Below are 19,721 nucleotides of genomic sequence, written 5' to 3'. Positions count from 1 at the left end.
GCGTCGCTGTCACTTATTTATATTTCACGTAAACGTACCTCTGGCTACTGATCAAAGATTCATCGATATCTGACTATCCGGTAGTTTTTTATACATATTAATTTTTTAAATATGAACAAAGAAATGTTTGCTTAGCATCGAACCAAATCATTTCTCAGTGTATGAAATGGCACCTAAGGTAGTCCTGAGTATGATTTTCTCCACCAGATTGAAAAATTACTTGCAACCCATTGCATTTCTTTTCTAAGGCGATGAGCCCAAGGAGGCTCTTTTGCCCTTATTATTTACTCTTAAAACTGAGGAAGATGGATGTTTTGTTGAACAAGTTTAAATAAACTTTAGGGACTACCGGCTGTCGTCTATATTCACTCAAAAAACGCCATTCCAGGAGAGTTCCCAGTCATTATAATTGCAGTGACATGAAGTCCCAAGAAGTACGACGGCTCGCCAGTAGTTGGCTCACCTTTGCTGTCTCAGCGATCGTGGTACATCCTGTAGGAATTCGGAACAAGTTGTGTCTTCCCATAATTCTCCATGGTTTTATATTGTTCAAGTCTGAGCAAGTTCAGTCCTTGAAACGGTGTCATTCTGATAATTGCTTGTGAGTCGTGTCTTGAATTTTGGGATCGTCTCGGCTATTTGGATTATTATAGTAAATGTGTCATGGGCGTATTTGGCTTACCATCGGTGTAGTGAATGCATGAACTTGGAAAATGTGCAGGTGCTTTAGCCTTTTCGTTTTCGAAAGGTCATAGCAGTTAACACAGAAAGGTGTGACGGCAATGGAGAAAGAAAGAGTGAATGTAAATAGTGACAAAGTGAAGAAATTGCAGGAGACAATAAAGAAGCTGGAATTGCAGAATGAGCAACTTAAAGCTCAACAACTTGCCAGGAATGGGCTTTTAGTTACTCAAGTTTGTGATAATTCTGTTTCAACTGATAGTAATCGTGCCGTGGACGATGGTGATATCATTCCTTTAAACGAAAAAGACTTATCCGATGACCAAACTTGGTATGAAATCTTTGCTAAGGTGTGCCCCAAATGATGTCGTAGTTAGGTGTCTCTTATTTCTTTGTAACTTATTTTCAGGCTCTATGTACCAGAAAAAGCTTCAGAATGTGATGCACGTTGTGACATTGGAGTTTGGTTAAGACGTAGAGTGGAGGCTATTAGCATCAATTTGAAGAATCCCAGAAGTGTTCCATTGAGACGAAATTTGGAGCTGGATTCTGGTATACACTATTATTATTGACCGCATGTTTACACTATTTATTGTAGAGTTATATTATGGTGGTCATAACTACACCGAAAACTAGTCGAGTTGCTTTATCATTTTAGTTAAAATAATGATTTTTGAATGGTTAATTAATGTTTTTAATGGTGAAACATATTTAACGTTATTTTAATTATTGCGTAACTTAAGCTGTCGCCCGTGCACTATTTGCTGAAATCTTAAAGAAGGTGAGGATTGCGGTTTATTCAGTTTTTAAAACATTGTATATAGACATTTTCCTCCGAATAGAATTCTATTCCTCCAAATGGGATTGTATTAATGCTAAATCAAACCTTATATCTGCATTAATTCATGTTTATTATAATATATTGTTTGACTTTGCTCAAATGTTCTAATGCAGCCCTACAAATTCCATCATTTTTGCGCACAGTAAAATGATACAATCAGAAGTACGAGCTCTTTTTTTCTTGTAATAACTGTACGAATGGCTTGGCGAATCAGTGCAATTATAATTATCCTTTATCTGAAGGTTTGCAAACATACTATTCAATTGAGCCTGAGCCCTGACAGTATTTTGCAATATCACTTTAGAACGTAGTTTGTTTGCCTTAACATCATGAAACGCTAGGCAATGTCGACTTTCATTAAATAGCCTGCGATATTATCTTGATCTATCCCAAGTAAATGGGAATTGAAGGTAAAATGCGTATACTTGTTGCCGCCACATTTATTCAAGACATTCTAATTTGGGAATCAATGTGTCTTATACAGCGATTGTCCAGTATATAAGCAACCCACAAAGGATAGTATTCAGTTGGAAGATTTGGCAAAATTATTATGCTCTACCGCGAAATCATTCGAAAGTTGTTCGAAATAGTATTAGAAATTTTCATTTTGAAAATATCAGAAATGTATTAATCATCTAGTTTGTTCTTGCTTCCAAAAGATACCAACGACAACGTTAACTTTGATTGTAACGTTATTTACGTCTGTTTTTGTTTGGGATAAATTGAGCGTACTAGTTTTGTGTTTTAACGATCCCCGAAAGTCACTCTTAAAGTAACATTTTGACGCTGGAGATTTATTTTGTTCCGAATTTATTTTCGGCGTAATATTGAAATATGTTTTCAAATAAACCAAGAAATATTGGAAATTGCTATAAATTGCTATTTTTATAGTCAGGTACTAAACTTCATTAATTGATGAAGATTATTTTGTGAACCTCTATAATACCCATTCAACATCGATCCTGTAAGTTGCAATAGTTTCAATAATGAAAATAATATACTTTATTCATCTTATAATCATATTCACATATGGTAGATGTAGTCATTTAGGAACATACAGTTGTTCCTAGATAATATAGTATACAGCACAATATACAATCACATAAAATACTTATTTGAAAATATTTGCCTACATACACCTAATATTCTACTCACGCTAGATCTTATAATTTTAGGTTGGTAAAGTCGAGCTCATAATACTCCTCTATTGAGTATAAAGGATTGGAGGTAAGCCAATCACGCAGCACCCTGTAGGACACCACATTGCGGGCTGACTTTACAGATTTTGGAAGCATATTAAACAATTTGATAGGTAGATCTTCAACTTTGTAAGTCCTATCTAGCCTACAGTATGGAAAATCCATATTAGACTTTGCTCTGGTGTTATGGCTGTGAACGTCAGCCCTAGTGGAGTACCTCCTCGTATTTTCTTTTACATGAAGTAATGAATAGAATATATATAAATTGTAGACAGTCATAATTTTTAAATTTAAAAAGAGAGGTCTACAGTGTTCAAGTGGACATGAATTAGATAAGGTACGGATTGCCTTTTTCTGCATCACAAAGATTAGCTTAATATCAGATGCATGCCCCCAAAGTCTAATGCCATAAGTAATATGTGAGTGAAAGAATGCATAGTAGGCATTAATTAACTAGTCCTTACTCACATATAATTTCAATTTCCTGAGCAGAAATAAGGCTCGTGCAAGTTTCTTCCTAATGTGTGGAATATGAGCACTCCATGTTAACTTGGGAGTCTAAATAAAATCCCAGCAGTTTCACAGGGACAGTATCTGGTGTAGCAGATTTTAGTGTACATAGAAGATGCTGAGTTTTATCAGGATTCACATGGAGATTGTTGGCAGAAAACCAATCCACTGCCTTTTTAAGTATAATAGGAACTCTATTCATCGCATCAGAATAATGGGGGGGAACTATGTAGAAAAGTAGTATCATTCGCATAGAGGACACAGTCAGTAATCATATTGGGGCACAAGTCATTAATCATGACCGGAAATAAAAGAGGTCCTAGCACAGAGCCATGAGGCACACCATATTTAATATTTAATGGTTTTGACTGTTTACCATTTACACAAACTGACTGCTTACGATCGGATGAGTAGGAAGAGATAAATTTTAGTTCAGTATCCTTAAAACCATAATATTTCAACTTATTTATGAGAACTGTGTGATTAACACAGTCAAAAGCCGAAGAGAGGTCACATAGTGAGAGAGCCAAACATTGATTACCTTCAAAAGCCTTAATGATTTGCTTTATAACATATTCAACAGCTTGGGTTGTACATTTGTTGGGTCTGAAACCAAACTGAGTCGGTGTAAATAGGTTTAAAGATTCAAAATAGTCCAGGATTTGGGTAAATACAACTGATTCAATGATTTTTGCAAGTGGAAAAATAATTGTAATAGGACGATAATTGTTTGGAGAACTGATATCACCACGTTTGTGAATAGGATTGACCTTGGAAAACTTCGACTGATCAGGAAAATAACCAGACTGGAGACAAGAGTTAATGACAATGGCAAGAGGGTATGCTAACCAGTCAATTACAGATTTGATTGAATTATTTGAAAGCCCAAACATATCTTTACAATTAGAATTCTTGAACTTTTTCACTACTTTAATTATATCTATCTGAGAAACTTCTTTCCATCTAAATGTAGAATTGGTGGTGGGAGTATTACATAATAGGTTATTAGCAGTGTTAGCTGAGGTTTGATTAATATTATATATATCAGCTATAATATTGTCAACCGAACTGATAAAGTAGTTATTAAAAGATTCAGAGTCTATTGGAACATCATCAGACTTTTTACTTAATCCTGTGATTTTTTACTCAATGGCGATGCCAAAGCTTTCCATCCCTTTGCATTAGCTATCTAGCTTCTTTGGTGTTAGATATTTTTTGTGAACTTAATATTATGCCATTTCTACAGCTCTATGCTGAGATCTTGCTGGATGTGGTCCCCCTTTAATAAAGTAATGTGCTGACTTTTCGTAGTTAAGGGGGAAGGGAAATGAGCGAGTTACTCAAAATGTTGATCATTTTGGGTTTGATTGAATTTGAATGGGAGGGAGTGCACCTGGATGTTTCAGTTTTTGTGTTGTAATGATATGAAAGACTGTAAATATTTATAAGTGATGTTATCTAGAAGTCTCTCCAGTAATTATACTTATTTTTTGGTTGAAATTAACTTCTTGCACAGGAGAAAAGCAGTCAATAGACACCCGGACGTTTACGCGGCCAAAGAAAAGGTTTGGTATATCATCGACAGCATCCTCCTTGAGTTTCCCAGGCAATGCAAAGAGGATAGAAGAAAAGGACATGGGCCGAAGGAATGATGATCTCTCAGCTATGCTGCAGGTGTGAATCCTTGTCAACAGTGCACACTACGCACTTCTTGAAACATTTTTCTATATATTTACAATCGCCCTGACCAGAGTAATGTTTTTTTTAAGCCTTATTTACTTTTGTAATAATTTTCATGGATTAATTTACTTTCCATGCACATTTTACCTTTCATTACATTTTACCATAGTGAGTTATTTTTGTTATTATCATACTTTTCCATTGATATGAATTGTTTTGAAATATCAATAAAAGTATTTGATATGAATTCCTTTTATGTTGTTTTATTTTGTTTATTGGGATGGGCCTAAGGTATGGTCTTGTTTAAGTCAGCTGCACACTTAAAATTTAGATGCAACTAATAACTATTTATATGCTAAATCCAGCACTCGATCTGGGCGCATGAGTAATTATTTGGTGCTTATAGAAACCTAAACCTTGTATTTAAAAAGTTACAGTGATGGTCACACTTATTTAGCATGCTAATTTAATGAAAGGGACTCGTCAGCTTGACCTGGGTTTGCTGATGGATTCGCCATCTATGGACTGCTTTTGACTTGAGTTTTCAGAAATGCGAGTAAATTGTTTGAGTACTAAGTTTCACATGTTCAAATATTTAAGCATTTAGTGCAGTGGTGATTTTTTAGTTTTTTTCTGAATTTCCATATGTCTTACATGCTTACTAATGTTGGTTTGATTTGCTTCATTTCTAGTCTGCTGGTTTGCCTCTGAAGGGGGTGTTGGATAGTATTCTTCAGAAGCATAGAAAAACTAACGTGGTTGGTGTAGAAGCTGTTATTCAGTCTGAGGAGAATATGTTAAATGAAAACTCCCCTAATAATAAGTTAGATTCTACATATATGGTTCATGAGGTAAAGAATAGTTTAATTTGGTTCCCTCACTGTATAACTAATACATTGTTTAGTGTCTTCACCCAATAGTACTAACTTCATAATAATTTCTGCATGAATGCATTTTTTACAGTGCCAGTTTATCAAATAATGTTAAGTAATTATAGTCATAAAAAACTGATGCATTTGATTTTGTATGGCAACTTAATCATGGGGTCATCACCCACCTTCTCATAATATGCCTTTGTGCATTTATTGTCAGTTTCATATATAAAGTATAATCATTTAAAAAATTTAAGTTGGGTGCAGTTTATGTGCGACTCCTCAAATTTGCACATTGTATTGTTTTGTGTGTTTACTCTTCAAGTTGCTACTCTATCAGCGTAATGTACTGGTCGCTTAACAACTGGTATTCATTTCATAGCGCTTCCAATTTCAGGTGTGTGTGTGTGAGAGAGAGAGAGTTCTGTGGTGAGATGCTTTTTTGCCTCTTGTCCCCCTCACTAATATTGGGTCCAATGTGCTTTTCATTTCTAGCCTGCCGGCATGCCTGTCAAAGGGTTGTTGGGTGGTATTCTTCGGAAGCATAGGAACACTAATGTGGTTGGTGTAGAAGCTGTTATTCAGTCTGAGGAGGGTGTGAACAATGAGAGTGACCCTATTAATAAACTAGAGTCGACCTTTGTGGTACAAGAGGTAATAGAATAATGCTCTCTGTGGCATTTGATTTTTATATAAAAAATGATTAATATCCTTAAGAAGTGACTAATGATTATGATTGTGTTAATTTTTCATATTTGGTGATGGGCCTTTTGTATCCACTTTAAATTATTTAATATATTTTTATTTTGAATCCATGCAGTATATAATATATTTTACCCTCTCACAACATCATCAATTACGTTTTAGTATTAAAATTTCATTTTTGTTTATTGAAATTTTTCTCATCTCCTCTGTTTTAAATCCTAAGTTATCTTTTTTGTGGAAATATTATTGAATGTCATTGTATCAAATCTCTTATAATTTTATAGCTCTCTATTTTCTATTGTGTAAGTGTTTGCATAGCACTTAATTTCGGAAGAGTGGCCATAAAGGTGCCTTTATATATTGGGTGTCACTTATCGTGGCCTGCAAATTTGTAGTTCCAGTTTAGCATTGGAAAAATGTAGCCCAATTTTTGAACAATCTTAGATAATCAAGTCAAATATGAGTAGAAGTTGTTATTACTTGTTTGGTTGAATATAGCTTCGAATTTAAACATTACTTCATCGCAATACCTATCATAAGTTTTGAAAGGAAATTTAAAGAAATTGTTTAATGTATATTATTTATTTTTCAATATTGCAATCAAAAGACAACAGAAATGGTACCAAATGTGGAATGAATTAAAGCCGAAAAGATTTGAATTGACAAAAGTTATCCCCAAGGAGTTTCGTATTGAGATCTGCCTGTGCAATTTGTATATTTTATGAGGGGAATTGTGCTACATTTGGTGTCCTTGGGGGCTAGTTAGTCTGTATAGCAATTGTCACGATTGGTGTCTCTTTCCTTGTGGATTTAAGTTAATACTTGTAAAGTTTTTGGCTTTCAGTTTGAACACAAGTGACTGTCAAATTTCATGGCACCTATAATTGAATGTGCACAATTTTAGTTTGTCCTTGCCAATTGGCATGGTACTTAGTTCTTGTGGCCAGAAGCATTTTGTAGTTTTAATCTTTTAATGCACCTTTCATTTTGTTATGCATAAAAGAAATACAAAACTTGAATGGCTGGTGTTGCATCCGTGCGCATTCTGTTTTATTGTCCTCTTTCAGTTTTCTGGATTGCATATTATCAGTTAAAAATTTGTATGTTGACTCTTTTTGGATAATTTGTTCAAATTATGAGTTCAATTATTTGTAAACCAGTTTCTCCTCCATATGCCATGTCGCCCTGCAGTATCTCTTCCACAACAATTATTCCCATATCTTGAATTTCATGAGGCTATCTCAAATTATAATCTTTTGCTATGCAAGAGTATGAAGTATACCTGCATTTGTGAAATTCAAGTATACAGGAGAAGCTGTTGACATTTTTAGATGCATCTCTTCTGATATGTTGCAACTTATCATATGCACAGTGTGAGCAAGAGTCTTGATAAAATATATAATTTGATTTTACACTAGTATCCCAAAGTTAAAAGCTGACATCTTCAGTTTTCTTATTAGTGCTCTATGGCAGCATGCAGCTTTGGCATAGTAGTAATACGTAATGTGTTTTAGTGACCAGGTGGAAAGTGTCCTAATTTTTTATGTGAGAATTAAGTAATGCTGATTCTTGAATTTCAAAAGGAGGAGGTTGACTCATTTGAATGTTGAGTTACTTCATTTATATTTTGTTATTTCCTTGCATCCTTCCATTCAATTGCATTGAATGCTTCTATTAATGTAATTTATTATTGCTTCTGCAACTGAGCTTAAGAAAGAAATTGAATACAGTTTAGTTAAAACTGTGGGTGCATGAAACGTGTTAATCGTAAGTTCTTGAGCATGAGAAGAGAGATGGTGCCCCCTGTATGTGTCCTGCAAGTGAAAAGTAAAGACAAAGGTCGTCTGGGGCGGCTGCAATAGCAAACCTTAAATCTGAATGCATTGCTTATTGCTAGTTGGTAGTGGGATGATGGGCTGACATAGTAGTAATACGTAAAAATAAATACAGCTTAGGAATTAGTGATCTGAGATACACTTTGAATAAGAAGTAAGATGCCTGATGCGTTGGATTTGACTCCTTGGGTAACGACTCTCATCCTTGAGAAGGGCTGTCGTGTGAGAGTCCTCCTCCTTCCCCCCTGACCCATATTCTCTTCCTCTCGCTCTGTGGACCCCCTCCCTGTGGTCCCCCTGTGGGAACCAATACATGCCACCCCACGTCGTTAGGTACATTCCCTTTTTACTGTAACACAATTTAAGTAGTAGGTACTCTAAGCAAAGTCCACCCACTACACACTCCTTTTTTCTCTTCTGCATTTTGTGTCGCCTCTAGCCTTATTGGATGGGTTTTTCCAATTTTCCTTTCACTTTCAGCAGAATTATTCCATCAGGATATGAAAATGACTCGAGAGTTTTTAAAAAATGATTTTCTGAAAACTTGCTCACTTTGTAGTCTTCAGTAAAACAATAATTGCAAATGGCAGTGGAATAAGAAATATTTATCAAATCATATAGTAGTCCAAAATAAACTTGGTATCTAGTGGAAAAGTATTGCTAACCAATTTAAAATGATAGAATTTTACAGATTATAATGCCAGATAGGTCTTCCATGTCATGCAACATTTCATATTATATATAAAAATGACCTAACTTCAATCTACGTATTGATATGCTTATGAATAGCATGTAGGAAGTACATTGTGACCTTGGATGTCACCACTCAATTTCTTGAACTGTGCTGCGGTAGTGTTGAATTCAGTTCTGGAGACTGCCATCGGACCTGGATCTGGGAGACCAAGTAAGCCTGGGGTACCCCGACCCCCCTCAACCCACGGATTCACTGGCACTCCTTCCAGGCCTACACTATTACAGAGCCCTTAACATTTCTTAGTGTTGCATGCCAAGGGAGGAGAAGGGGCGCACTTCTCTTCTTGGCATTCATGCTGTCCAACCTCCTCCTCCCACACAGTGAACTGTAAAACTGCCAAGCGTTGTCAAATCATCACAAGTCTGGGCTTAGAAAATTTATTCTTCTGGGGGTGGTTACTTTTTTGAAGCGACTGCACCTCCTGTTAATTTTAATCAGTTCATCTCCTTGTTCTTGCCATCTTAATTCTTTTTGCGTATAAATCATATAAGCAATAAGGTTTATGCTAATTCTTTGATCATACTGCAAATATGTTGAACTTACTAAAACCACATATTACATGGGTGTCCTTTACAAAGAAATTATAAAAATCAAATCATAATGTTCTTCTTGACCTAATTTCTTCATTTCATTATCAGATGGTTTTCGGTTACTTTCCTCCAGTTTCTTTGGACTAGGAATTGTGTTTGTAATATTCTTTGGCACTTCAACTGGGATGTTATCATGTTGCTTTCAGAAATCACTTGAACCTTAGAGTTCACAACATTTGTACTGCAGAAGTAAAATGTAGTCCTTGCAGTCATCATTCATTGATCACGAGCCCATTGAGCGGGTGCACTTGACTGCACCACCCACACTCCTCTCAATTGACCCTCCACAAAATTCAAATGACGCTGAACTTTCAGGATCATGTACTTGCTGTAAAGGGTTCTTGTGAATACAGTAACTGATTATTCCATCTAGAATGCACTGGTGTAACTATATGCCAAAGTTTTATTGTTATTTTTTATTTATTTTCAACTAATTGATCGAGTAGTGTCCAAAATCATCCAATAAAAATGGGGTTTGTATTGGTAATTCTTTGCAAAAAAAATCATTTCATATTGGAGTATTTTGCCTTGCATTGTTAAACCGTATTTATCCTTCACCTGCAGTGAAAGATTTTCCAAGAAGTGTCCCAATTTCATAAGTGTGTAAAAGGCTTCTATGGCAACCTTTTGGTGACAAACACTGGGCCAATGCCAAAGATTCATTATTGAAGGAGTGTTACCAAGTTCATGAGTCATAGAAGATAGGTTAATTTCCTTCTTACATTTATTTGGTCTCTTTCTTGGCATTTTGTACGTGCTATATTTCCAAAATGCCATAAAAATTGTATGCTGACTTTACTGTAAGCCAGCAAGAAACTGTGAATCATGTAATGAATTAGGCCCCAGCATATTATGAAAATTAATAAATTAGCATGATATAAGAATGCATGTGATTGAAAGTGGTGTTAATATGTAATATCAGTACTGGTTATAAGTAATTACTATTGCACTGCAGCTGGCACTATTTCCACCGTAGTATGAAGTTCTAAGCACATATTACATAATGCTTAAGGACGTGTACTGTGAAATGTTCCCCCTTTGTATTGGGAGTAGTGTACGGGGGAGAGATAAGTTTAAGGATTTACAATGGTTAAGAATTTAATGCTTGTATCCATCAAGCATGAAATTTTCTAAATAGGCATTCTATTATATTAGTATTTAGCTTTTTAAGTTGAATGACCTTATGACTGAATTTGTATTTTAAAGCAGTGATATTAAGTATTAACATGGCATTTATAGGTTCAACCTCTTGAATGACATAATTTCACCGGTGCCTTTGGTAACTTGAAGTTCAGTTATACAACTTATTATGAATGGCATCATTTGTATGTGTTTATTGCTTGTGTAATGTTCAAATAGACTTTGCCAATGCACAATAAATGCAAACTTATTCCATCAGTCAAGTGAATGCGCTGTCACAGTCGGTTTTGTTTATGTTAACCTCTTCTTCACTTCAGTGTTACTGGCTTTTTAAATTTATGGATTCTTTTGTATCACGTGTGCTCTGTAGCTGGGAGTTCTGAGGTTGCCCCCTGAAAGAAGTCCTGTAAAACGTTGGCTCTGGGATTCTTGCTTAATGTGAAAATCAATCTCTTTTCCTTTTTGGTAGCTAGACATTATTATTGTTTCATTTTGAGGAGCATTCTTCTTCTTTTTCCTCTGTGATAAAAAATGACTAATTGCTGCAGTCTTCAATGAAACCAGTTGCTCAGGGGTCAACTCATCAATGCTCTCAAGTAAAACTTTCTTTATTGCACTTTCTTGCATGAGAAATAAAAGTTTCTATTTCTGTTGCAATTATTTTATTCATTTGCCGCTGAATTAGTTTGTATCTTCTCTTCAATGAATCATCTTTTCTTGATTTGTTGTGCAAATGAGCAGACATTTGTGATTTCTCATCAAAATCAACATAAACCACTATTGTCATTAAAAAGATAAATGTTTGAATCCATGGTTCTTGCTTGGTAATCATTTTTTATTCCCAATGCTCTGAGAACTTTTCAACTGGCACTATAGAGTATATTGTTGATTCTTCATTGAGTAAGAGGTAATTTTAAATTATATAATTATAATTGAAAGTTTCACATATAGTCGAGCACTGATTATTAATTGTCTAATTATCCAATGTGTGTTTAAGCCCCTGTTTGTGCCCTCTAGAGGGATTCCCAACCCGTCCGACCTGTTACTCTCATTCCTTTCCTTCTTGGGACCAAGTCCGTGACATTTTAACCATTTGAAAAATTTTTCCTCATGTGCTCATGTAATTTACTAAGGTAATTAATAATCATAGCTTGTATTATGAGGAATCATCGAAAACATTACTCTGTTCTTGAAGGACCAGAGTTGGTGATGTTGTACACTTCTTAAACTATTGAAATTATTTCAATTTCCATTGGAAATATTAAGAGGAGTCAGTTACTAGCTTAGCTGTGAAAATTATTGAGAAAACATTGACTCAGTAATATCCCTCAAGTAACCACATTTTATTAAATGAGGTTGTAGCGAGGAGCCATCTGCTAGGACTCTTAGGGAAGAGAGGAGGTTGGTGACCCTGATTGTTTAGACTTGTTAGAGGGAATGTCGCAGCCGTTATGATTGGCGGGCGGGACTACTGAAAAACCAGTAAAGCTGGAGGACCCTGTTCTCCCAAGCTACTGTGTTCTCCGGTGGTACTTGGATTTGGGTGACTGGTGGATAGCATCTGAAGACATTCGCATGGTAAACCATTAACTGTACTTAAGTGTGGTATATAAGATCAAATTAGTGGGGCTGTTATTTTCAATCGATGTATCCAATAAGTTTGTGCAATGACTGCAATAAGGTTTTGTAAATAACTTAAAACATTTACTGTCTGCCTTATGCGAAAAGGGGAGGAATCAGATTTGGCCTGAATTATGTGACTGACAATATTGTGTGCTGTAACCTTAGCTGTTGATTTTTCTGCAATTTGATGATGCATGGAAACTGGAGGTAAAAGCTAAAAGTAATTTTACCTTAAACATTTTAATAGGATTGTTGAATGAATTTAAAAACTTTACGTAAACACACAAGCATGCATATGTACTATGCAATGAATTTGGAAATTATTGGAGTTTTTATGGACAAATTCATAGATGTTGAAATCCTCTCAGGTCTTCCGCCAGGTTAGTCTCTCCACTGCTGCTGAGGTTCCTGAAACTTACTCAGTCATTGTCCTCGGGGCTTCTGAAGACAAGACTTCTTCAATAGAGACAATAACACAGTGGAAGATCCGAGAGGATTTCTCTCAACAGATACGGCACGAAGTTGCAAGATCTTTCATAATTCATTGATAGCATTGATGAGGGAGATATTTGGCTGGAAGATTTTATCAGGTTACTGTTAGTTCCGATTCCAGAAAAGGTAAAGGCTACATCATGTGAGGACTACAGAACAATGTTTGATTTCCCACGCAGCTAAAGTGGTTCTCAGGAGCATCAGCGAAAGAATGGAGATCAAGGCAAATGATTACTTAGGGGATGATCAGTTTGGGTTTAGGAAGGGGAGAGGTACGCGTGATGCCATTGCAGTAATGAGATTATTAATCGAGAGGAATATAGAATACAACCAGGAGGTATTTACCCGTTTCGTAGATTGCAAAAAGCCTGTGATAAAGTGAATTGGGCAAAACTAAGGAGTATATTGCAGAAAATAGCAATAAATTAGAGGGACAGGAGGTCAATCTGCAACCTGTACATGTCTCAGACTGCTCAGGTGCGGTTGGGGAACAGGGAGTCCGGATGGGCAGTGTTAGGAAGAGGTGTAAGGCAGGGTTGCCCATTATCACCGTTGCTGCTCAACCTATATTTAGAGGAAATGACTAAAGAGGCATGGGAAGAACTGAAGGTATGAAAGAATTCATAAAATCAGTTTTGCAGATGACCAACACTTAAGCTAGTTAGTCATCCAAAAACTGCAATGATATCTTAAGGATATCAATTGTTTTGGTTTCCTTTGGTGTATGGTCAAAATTCGGTTTAGGAAAGTGAAAAAATTGCCTCTTCAATTTTGTCCATTCTTATTTGGACTCATTCCTGGGAGTTCTAAAATAATTTTGAAATCATTTGCTTTGTGGTTTCACATAATTTGTTGGAGTTGTAATTGTCATTGCTGTGGTTCAATCTAGTATAAAATTCATATTTAGAGGTCTTCAGTTTTTGAAAATTTTTATTTCTAGCAAATATTTAAAAATTTCTTAAAAGTTGATGCCTTATTTAAAATTTCTGCTGGAAAAATCTTCCTCTTGAATATAGAAATCTATATGGATAGACTTACATGTAGTATCTTAATGTGTTTAATGTCAACTTAACATGCCTTCCTTATTTCTGGCAAAATCATTAATATGATTTCCAAGAAGGAGTTCTGAGACAAAAGGCTATGGGTCAATTTAATTTAACCTTGGCACACTGAACCTTACTACTTCAATAGTCTTAAAAATGAAGTAAGTAATCGTTAAAATGCTGAATAAGGCAAGCTTCATGGAGTTAATATGATTACTGTTTTGGAAACAAGAAAATGCTGAAGCAAGCATGATTTTGTATTTGAAGCTCATGCAGATGCTATCTCTTTGCTCTGTACACGTGACTCAAGCCATCAAATGTTTATTTCTGACAAGTAGTACCTAAGATTTTAGATGTTTTCCTATAAAATCATGGAAATCAAATCAAAGGTGATGAAATACATTTAAGAATACACATTTTAATTTTACTACTTTGGTGAATGATATAATTTTGATTCAAATGCAATGGGGATAAATACTATTTCAGAAAGTCTTCATTTTCTTTTATCGATGAAATTAAGAGCGAGGAACAGTTGAATATTTAAAAATTGATGTCTTAACATTGCCATGATCCGGCGATCTAGAAGATTTTTTAAATGCTAGTAATTGTGTGAAAAAACAATAACCTCGAACTCTGAAAAAGGTTATTAATGATCTCTCTTTACCTTAAAAAAGTGCAATAAATGCGTAATTTGTCTGGGCTTTGACAAAAAATTGCTTCCATAATAATTTTTTTCATTATGAAATACCATGTCAATGTTTTGAGAATTTCTAAGGAAAAAAGAAAATTGCATTTTGTAATTACCAGTGACAAATGGGCATTCAAAATCATTTGTTTCTACCGAAATGATACACCTGGAAAAATTAAAACAAATGCGTTCCCAACAATATGAATTGGTTGTCATCTGATTAACTTGGTTAACAGCATTCATCCATAGAAGCTTCACTAAAATTTAAATCCCTTAGGAAGATGTAAAAGTGATTTCATTAAATAACCAGCATTAAGTGAAAATACCAAATAATAATTCATTTCCATTGAAATGATACATCAGGAAAAATGCAAACAAATGCTTTATCAGGGGTGGTCAGTGGATCCATTTACAACACCCATCTCTAGAATCTGCGCTAAAATCAATGAATCCAATTACTGTTGATCAAGTCATGTTACAACACTGCAGAATATCAGCTGTAACATTCTTAAATACTTAAGGAACAACTTCTAATTGTGCGCGTGAATATATTTCAATGGCAGATGGTGAAGTTTAAGGATGCTGCAGAACAGAGGAAACCATATTTTTCCATTAATACAACTAAGAACTACCGAGAAACAGTGGCAACATTTTCCTGAAGTTAGGCTCTTCTTTATTAAAATAAAAATTTGATTGTTGAGCTATCGTAATAATTGAAATAAATTCAATGAGATCATTGAATTATGCCCTCATTAAGTTCATTATTTTCAGCAAACTTATTTAGCACATCATTAATGTTAAGAAATAAATGGATGTATATTTTATTTATTATGATTAAGTTTAATTCATATTTAAGTGGGATCTTCTTAAAATTGGGGGCTCCAATGTATCACATGGAATTGTTTGCCCGTGCCACTGGTTAGTTAAGTGAAGGCTTGCTCTTTGTGCGTGTGTATATGTGTTAGTCATAGTCTCACAAAATTCTATCTCTTTATTCTCTCATCTCCTTGCGCTGACATTTTCCATTACCTGTGTCTCGCAGTTTATCCTGGCCTTCCTCTCTACACTTCCTCCCCTCTGTCTTTCCTTGTCTGAAGGTTTTTAGTAAGCCATCCTGCCTCAGGATCCAGTGTCCAGTTAGTATCCCTCCTTATAGGGGATAAGCTTCTCCCATTCCCCCTCTCCTTGAAGTTTCATTTATTGCTCCAAAAAATATTTTATTTTCATCATTCTTCTCCCGCTCCATATCTCATTGCCTCCAATCTTTTTTTTTATCTGCTGCTCCGATCTTCCAAGTCCATAGAAATGTATTGTCAATATAGATTTCAATGAATATCTTCTTTCTGTGTCCGCTAGTACTGTTTGCATCCTCTAAGGGAAGGTGTCTTCCACATTCCTATTCTGCATACCCTATCCCTTGTTGCTTCTTCCATTGTTAGTGAGCTTGTTGTCTAAATTTCTTAATTATTCTGCTTTTTCTGGAGTATCTTTGGGTAAACTTATTTGGGGTTCATTTCCCAACTCTGGCAGAAAACTGTTATCTTAGTTTATCATGTTCATCCTGAAGTTGTTTCTCTTTCATCACATTCTCATTAGTGCCCGATGTCCTTTCAAGGTCTCCTTTCTTCTCTGCAAATATAGCCATGTGTTATCTGCAAATCACAGTCTAGGTATCCTTTCTCTATGCTTGTGTGATATCTCTTGGAGTCCATTAATTTTCTTCCCAATTTACTCGTTAAATGTCAAGTGTGATAATGAGCAGCCCTGCATTACTTCTGCCTTCCTTTTAGCCTCTTTGCTGAGTTCATCACATCTGCTTGCCACCTCCTCAGCATGTAGAGAATCGCTAATCCCTTTTAATAGGTTGTTCCAATTTCTTTAATGTTACATTCCTGTCCATGTCGCAAGTATAGTCCAGATCAACAAATACATTATAGATTGGTTGTTATTTTTATATTCTCTACTTAATGATGAGTCTGAGATCAGAATTGCCTCTCTTTCTTCCTCTACTAATTCTAAGTTCAAATTGTTCCTTATTTAAATAACGTTTTCTCCCCCATTCTTTGGTACATTATATTGCCCAAATCTTTGATGCATGAGAGCTTTTGCATTTTTATGCCTTTTTTGGGATTGGGGTGATCACATTCTTCTGAAGTTCTGTCAGTTCTCCACAACTCATGTATCACATAAATGGTATAGCTGTCTCCAAATCTTTTTCCATATTTTATTTATTAGTTCTAAGGGCTAATGATCTGTGTTGCCTTGTTTGTCTTTGAAGTCAACTTCACCCATCAAGAAAAAACGGATGTATACCTATTTGAAAATGGTAGAATCTTTCCTAGTATGCTGTGTGAGATTTTGTATTTGTTGCATGTAGTTGTAAGTGTGCAGTGTTTGTGGCTTCAGAAGCTCACGTGGTTCCAAGGTCTTATGTTGTTTCAAATTTGCACCTGCAGAGGAGCAGTCCAATTTATGTGGTACCTGTGATCTTTCAGAAAGTTCTGGTAGTACCTTGACTGACAGTTGCATACAGCTTAGGATTACTAGGGCTGTGCAAAGGCATCACCTGGATTTGAACCTGCAAATATTACTGTGAAGTGACTCTGATAATAACATATATGTGGAAAGTGATGCCAATTATGTTGTTAATCTTAGCAACATGGCATCGATTATTATCGATCCATTGAGGTAATACAGGGAGTATTAGAAGAGAAATTCATGACCTAATGGTGAATTAAATATATGCATATTTTTTAAACATTTCAGAATAGAAGAACCAAAGGTCTGGAATGTTCAAATGTAATGAACTTTTTAGCAAATACACCAAAAAAGAGTAATTTTTTATACCTCCTGTCTCAGTGTTGAATTCGATTTCAATGTCTTCCACATTTACCGAGTTCCTTCATTACTAATGAGTGGTTTATTTTTGTCATCACAATAATGACCATGGCTTTTTTTTGGTTGTCAAAATTGCTTATTTTGGTGTTTGATTTATGGGATCGACATGCCCCAAGAATTGGAAGGAAATATGTGGAAGTTGCTGGGTAAATGATCTTTTGGGATTAAATATTCTTTTTGCTATAATTTTGCATCTCTTTATGTTGGCTTATTTTGGCATGATGATGCTTCCTTATTTTAATGTTTTTGTTCGCATTTCAAGTACATATTTGGAACCTTTTTGCACCATTAAAATTCGATATCTGTGGATGATACTTTATTGTTTGCACAATAGGGGAACTAGTGTTAAAGGGAGATTGAAATTCTGTATGGTAAGGTAAAGGAGATATTTATGTTTTTAAATAGGAGTTATTGGATTAATTGTAAAGTTAGCCTCCCTCATTTTAATTTGCTTCAAGCAAAATTGATTCTGTGTCCTGAGTCAGATAAACCAAGGTAATGAATAAAAGTAAATCTATTGGGAAAGTATCAATGTTTTACCCCTCCATGAATTCAAGCTTTGTTTCTGGGTTCATGGAGGTCTGAAGTCATCATCTCTGCCTGTAATAATTTTATTGGGTCTATTTTGAATTGCAACCACCTCTGGATTTGTGCCAACAGAAGATTTGGAGAAGCATTGCAAAAAGGAAGAAAGAGCAGTATTGTGAAATCCCAAAAGATCTTGTAATGATGAGTAATAACTCCAGAAACTTTCATCAGGAGTCGAAGAAGGTAGATGAGCTCTAATTCACTTCCCACATTGATGGCAACTGAGGAATCGATTCAGATGAATGGGTGGTGTTTGCATTGTTTTGCAGGATGATGAGCCAGACATTGTCCTGTCTGCAAGAAGGGTGCTCGGTATGAGGGAATCTTCACTGCCCAGGAGAAGTCTGGGGTCAGCTGGAGTCAAAGGTAGTTGCCCTGCTTTGGATCAGACCTTTCAGGTTGTCAATAGTTCTCCGCAACTGTTGATTCGAGGGAAGAGGGAGACAGGGAGCACATCCATCTTGGACTGCACGTTCACCTTGGCCAAGGGGAACAGTCCACACTCTGAGGAGGACTGCCTGAGCACCACTTCAGATGGCAGCCTCTCTTCGTCTAGCCGACCAATGAATGCGGACGATGTGCAGCAAATTGCCAGGTTGCAGGAGGAGAGTGAGTTGCCCTTTGTTTCGTCTTTCATAGCCAAAGTTCTTAGTCCTATCTATTATAATTAATAACAATACATGTGCAATTTGGAGGAAGTTCCGAGGAAAAAAAGGTTTTTCTTAGATTGTGGGGACAATTTTGCAGCACTCGCTAAATATCACCATCTTTTAGTTGTCATTGTGGAGCCAGAGGAGCATTGGGGCCTTTGCAAGTGGAGCTCATGTTTCCCAGTTCAATTGTATGATTTGCTGGCCCTGGTGATGATGGGGTAATGTCCTAGCTTGCCAACCAAGAGGTCACGGGTTCGATTCCCACCTAGGTAGTTTTTCCACCACCTAGGGCTTGGGTCTGTGCAATTGTCAAATTGCTATTTCATTGTTCAAAGGCCGAGTTGCTGTTTTCGGACTAATGCAAAATAAATAAATAAAATTAGAAGAAAGAAAAATGTGTGCAATGTTCAAACATAACTTTAATTTTTTAGCAAAAATGTAAATTGAAAAATCTATTGTTTAAAAAATCATCAATGAAGATAAAGGTCGAATGTGTGCTAGAATATGACGGAGGCAAGCAACTAACTGTAGGTATTCACCTCCTCTGGCCAAAGGCATTGCTCATTAATAATTTAAAGTGTCCACAGCCAGGTATACTGCATACCATGGCTTTCTTTGTAATGTTTACCTCCCATCCCAGATAACCCGTCCACTATGGAAGACTTCCATCCTCTGAAAACTAATCTTCAGAAATATAATTTACATTTGTTTTACCAAATGCCATTATTAGTATTTCCTAAAAAATTAGAGTGACCAGCTAACTGATGTGTGAAAAATTAATTTGCTGCTTTGTGTTTTTGAATAGTTCTCTGTTGAAGGAGAGTGCCAAAAATGAATCTTATCATCTCCCTGTCTGTTTCCGCCATATCTTTCTCCTGACTTCTTCTTTTTATCCATAGCTGCTTGCCCTTTCCTCTACCTGATGTTTT

General features: G+C 35.8%; 1 protein-coding gene across 4 annotated transcripts in view; it reads left to right on the top strand.

Moving 5' to 3' along the window:
- Nucleotides 1-297: 297 nt before the first annotated feature.
- The window catches only part of LOC139688527 (uncharacterized), a 39,465-nt gene continuing 20,041 nt past the window's right edge, over nucleotides 298-19,721 (top strand). For 2 of the 4 annotated variants that reach the window (XM_071586047.1, XM_071586046.1), the window contains exons 1-7: nucleotides 298-1,012; nucleotides 1,091-1,233; nucleotides 4,748-4,905; nucleotides 5,604-5,762; nucleotides 6,279-6,437; nucleotides 18,212-18,322; nucleotides 18,409-18,748. In XM_071586047.1, the coding sequence (XP_071442148.1) occupies nucleotides 783-1,012; nucleotides 1,091-1,233; nucleotides 4,748-4,905; nucleotides 5,604-5,762; nucleotides 6,279-6,437; nucleotides 18,212-18,322; nucleotides 18,409-18,748 (1,300 nt within the window). In that variant the 5' untranslated portion in view covers nucleotides 298-782. The remainder of the gene's footprint in view (nucleotides 1,013-1,090; nucleotides 1,234-4,747; nucleotides 4,906-5,603; nucleotides 5,763-6,278; nucleotides 6,438-18,211; nucleotides 18,323-18,408; nucleotides 18,749-19,721) is intronic. The other 2 variants (XM_071586048.1, XM_071586050.1) reach the window with 2 other exon arrangements.

This window comes from Hetaerina americana, unplaced genomic scaffold (assembly GCF_022747635.1).
Source record: "Hetaerina americana unplaced genomic scaffold, ioHetAmer1.1.p SCAF_20, whole genome shotgun sequence".
NCBI classification, from domain to species: domain Eukaryota; kingdom Metazoa; phylum Arthropoda; class Insecta; order Odonata; family Calopterygidae; genus Hetaerina; species Hetaerina americana.
The sequence above is the reverse complement of the archived record's forward strand: the minus strand, read 5'-3'. Positions and strand labels throughout refer to the sequence as shown.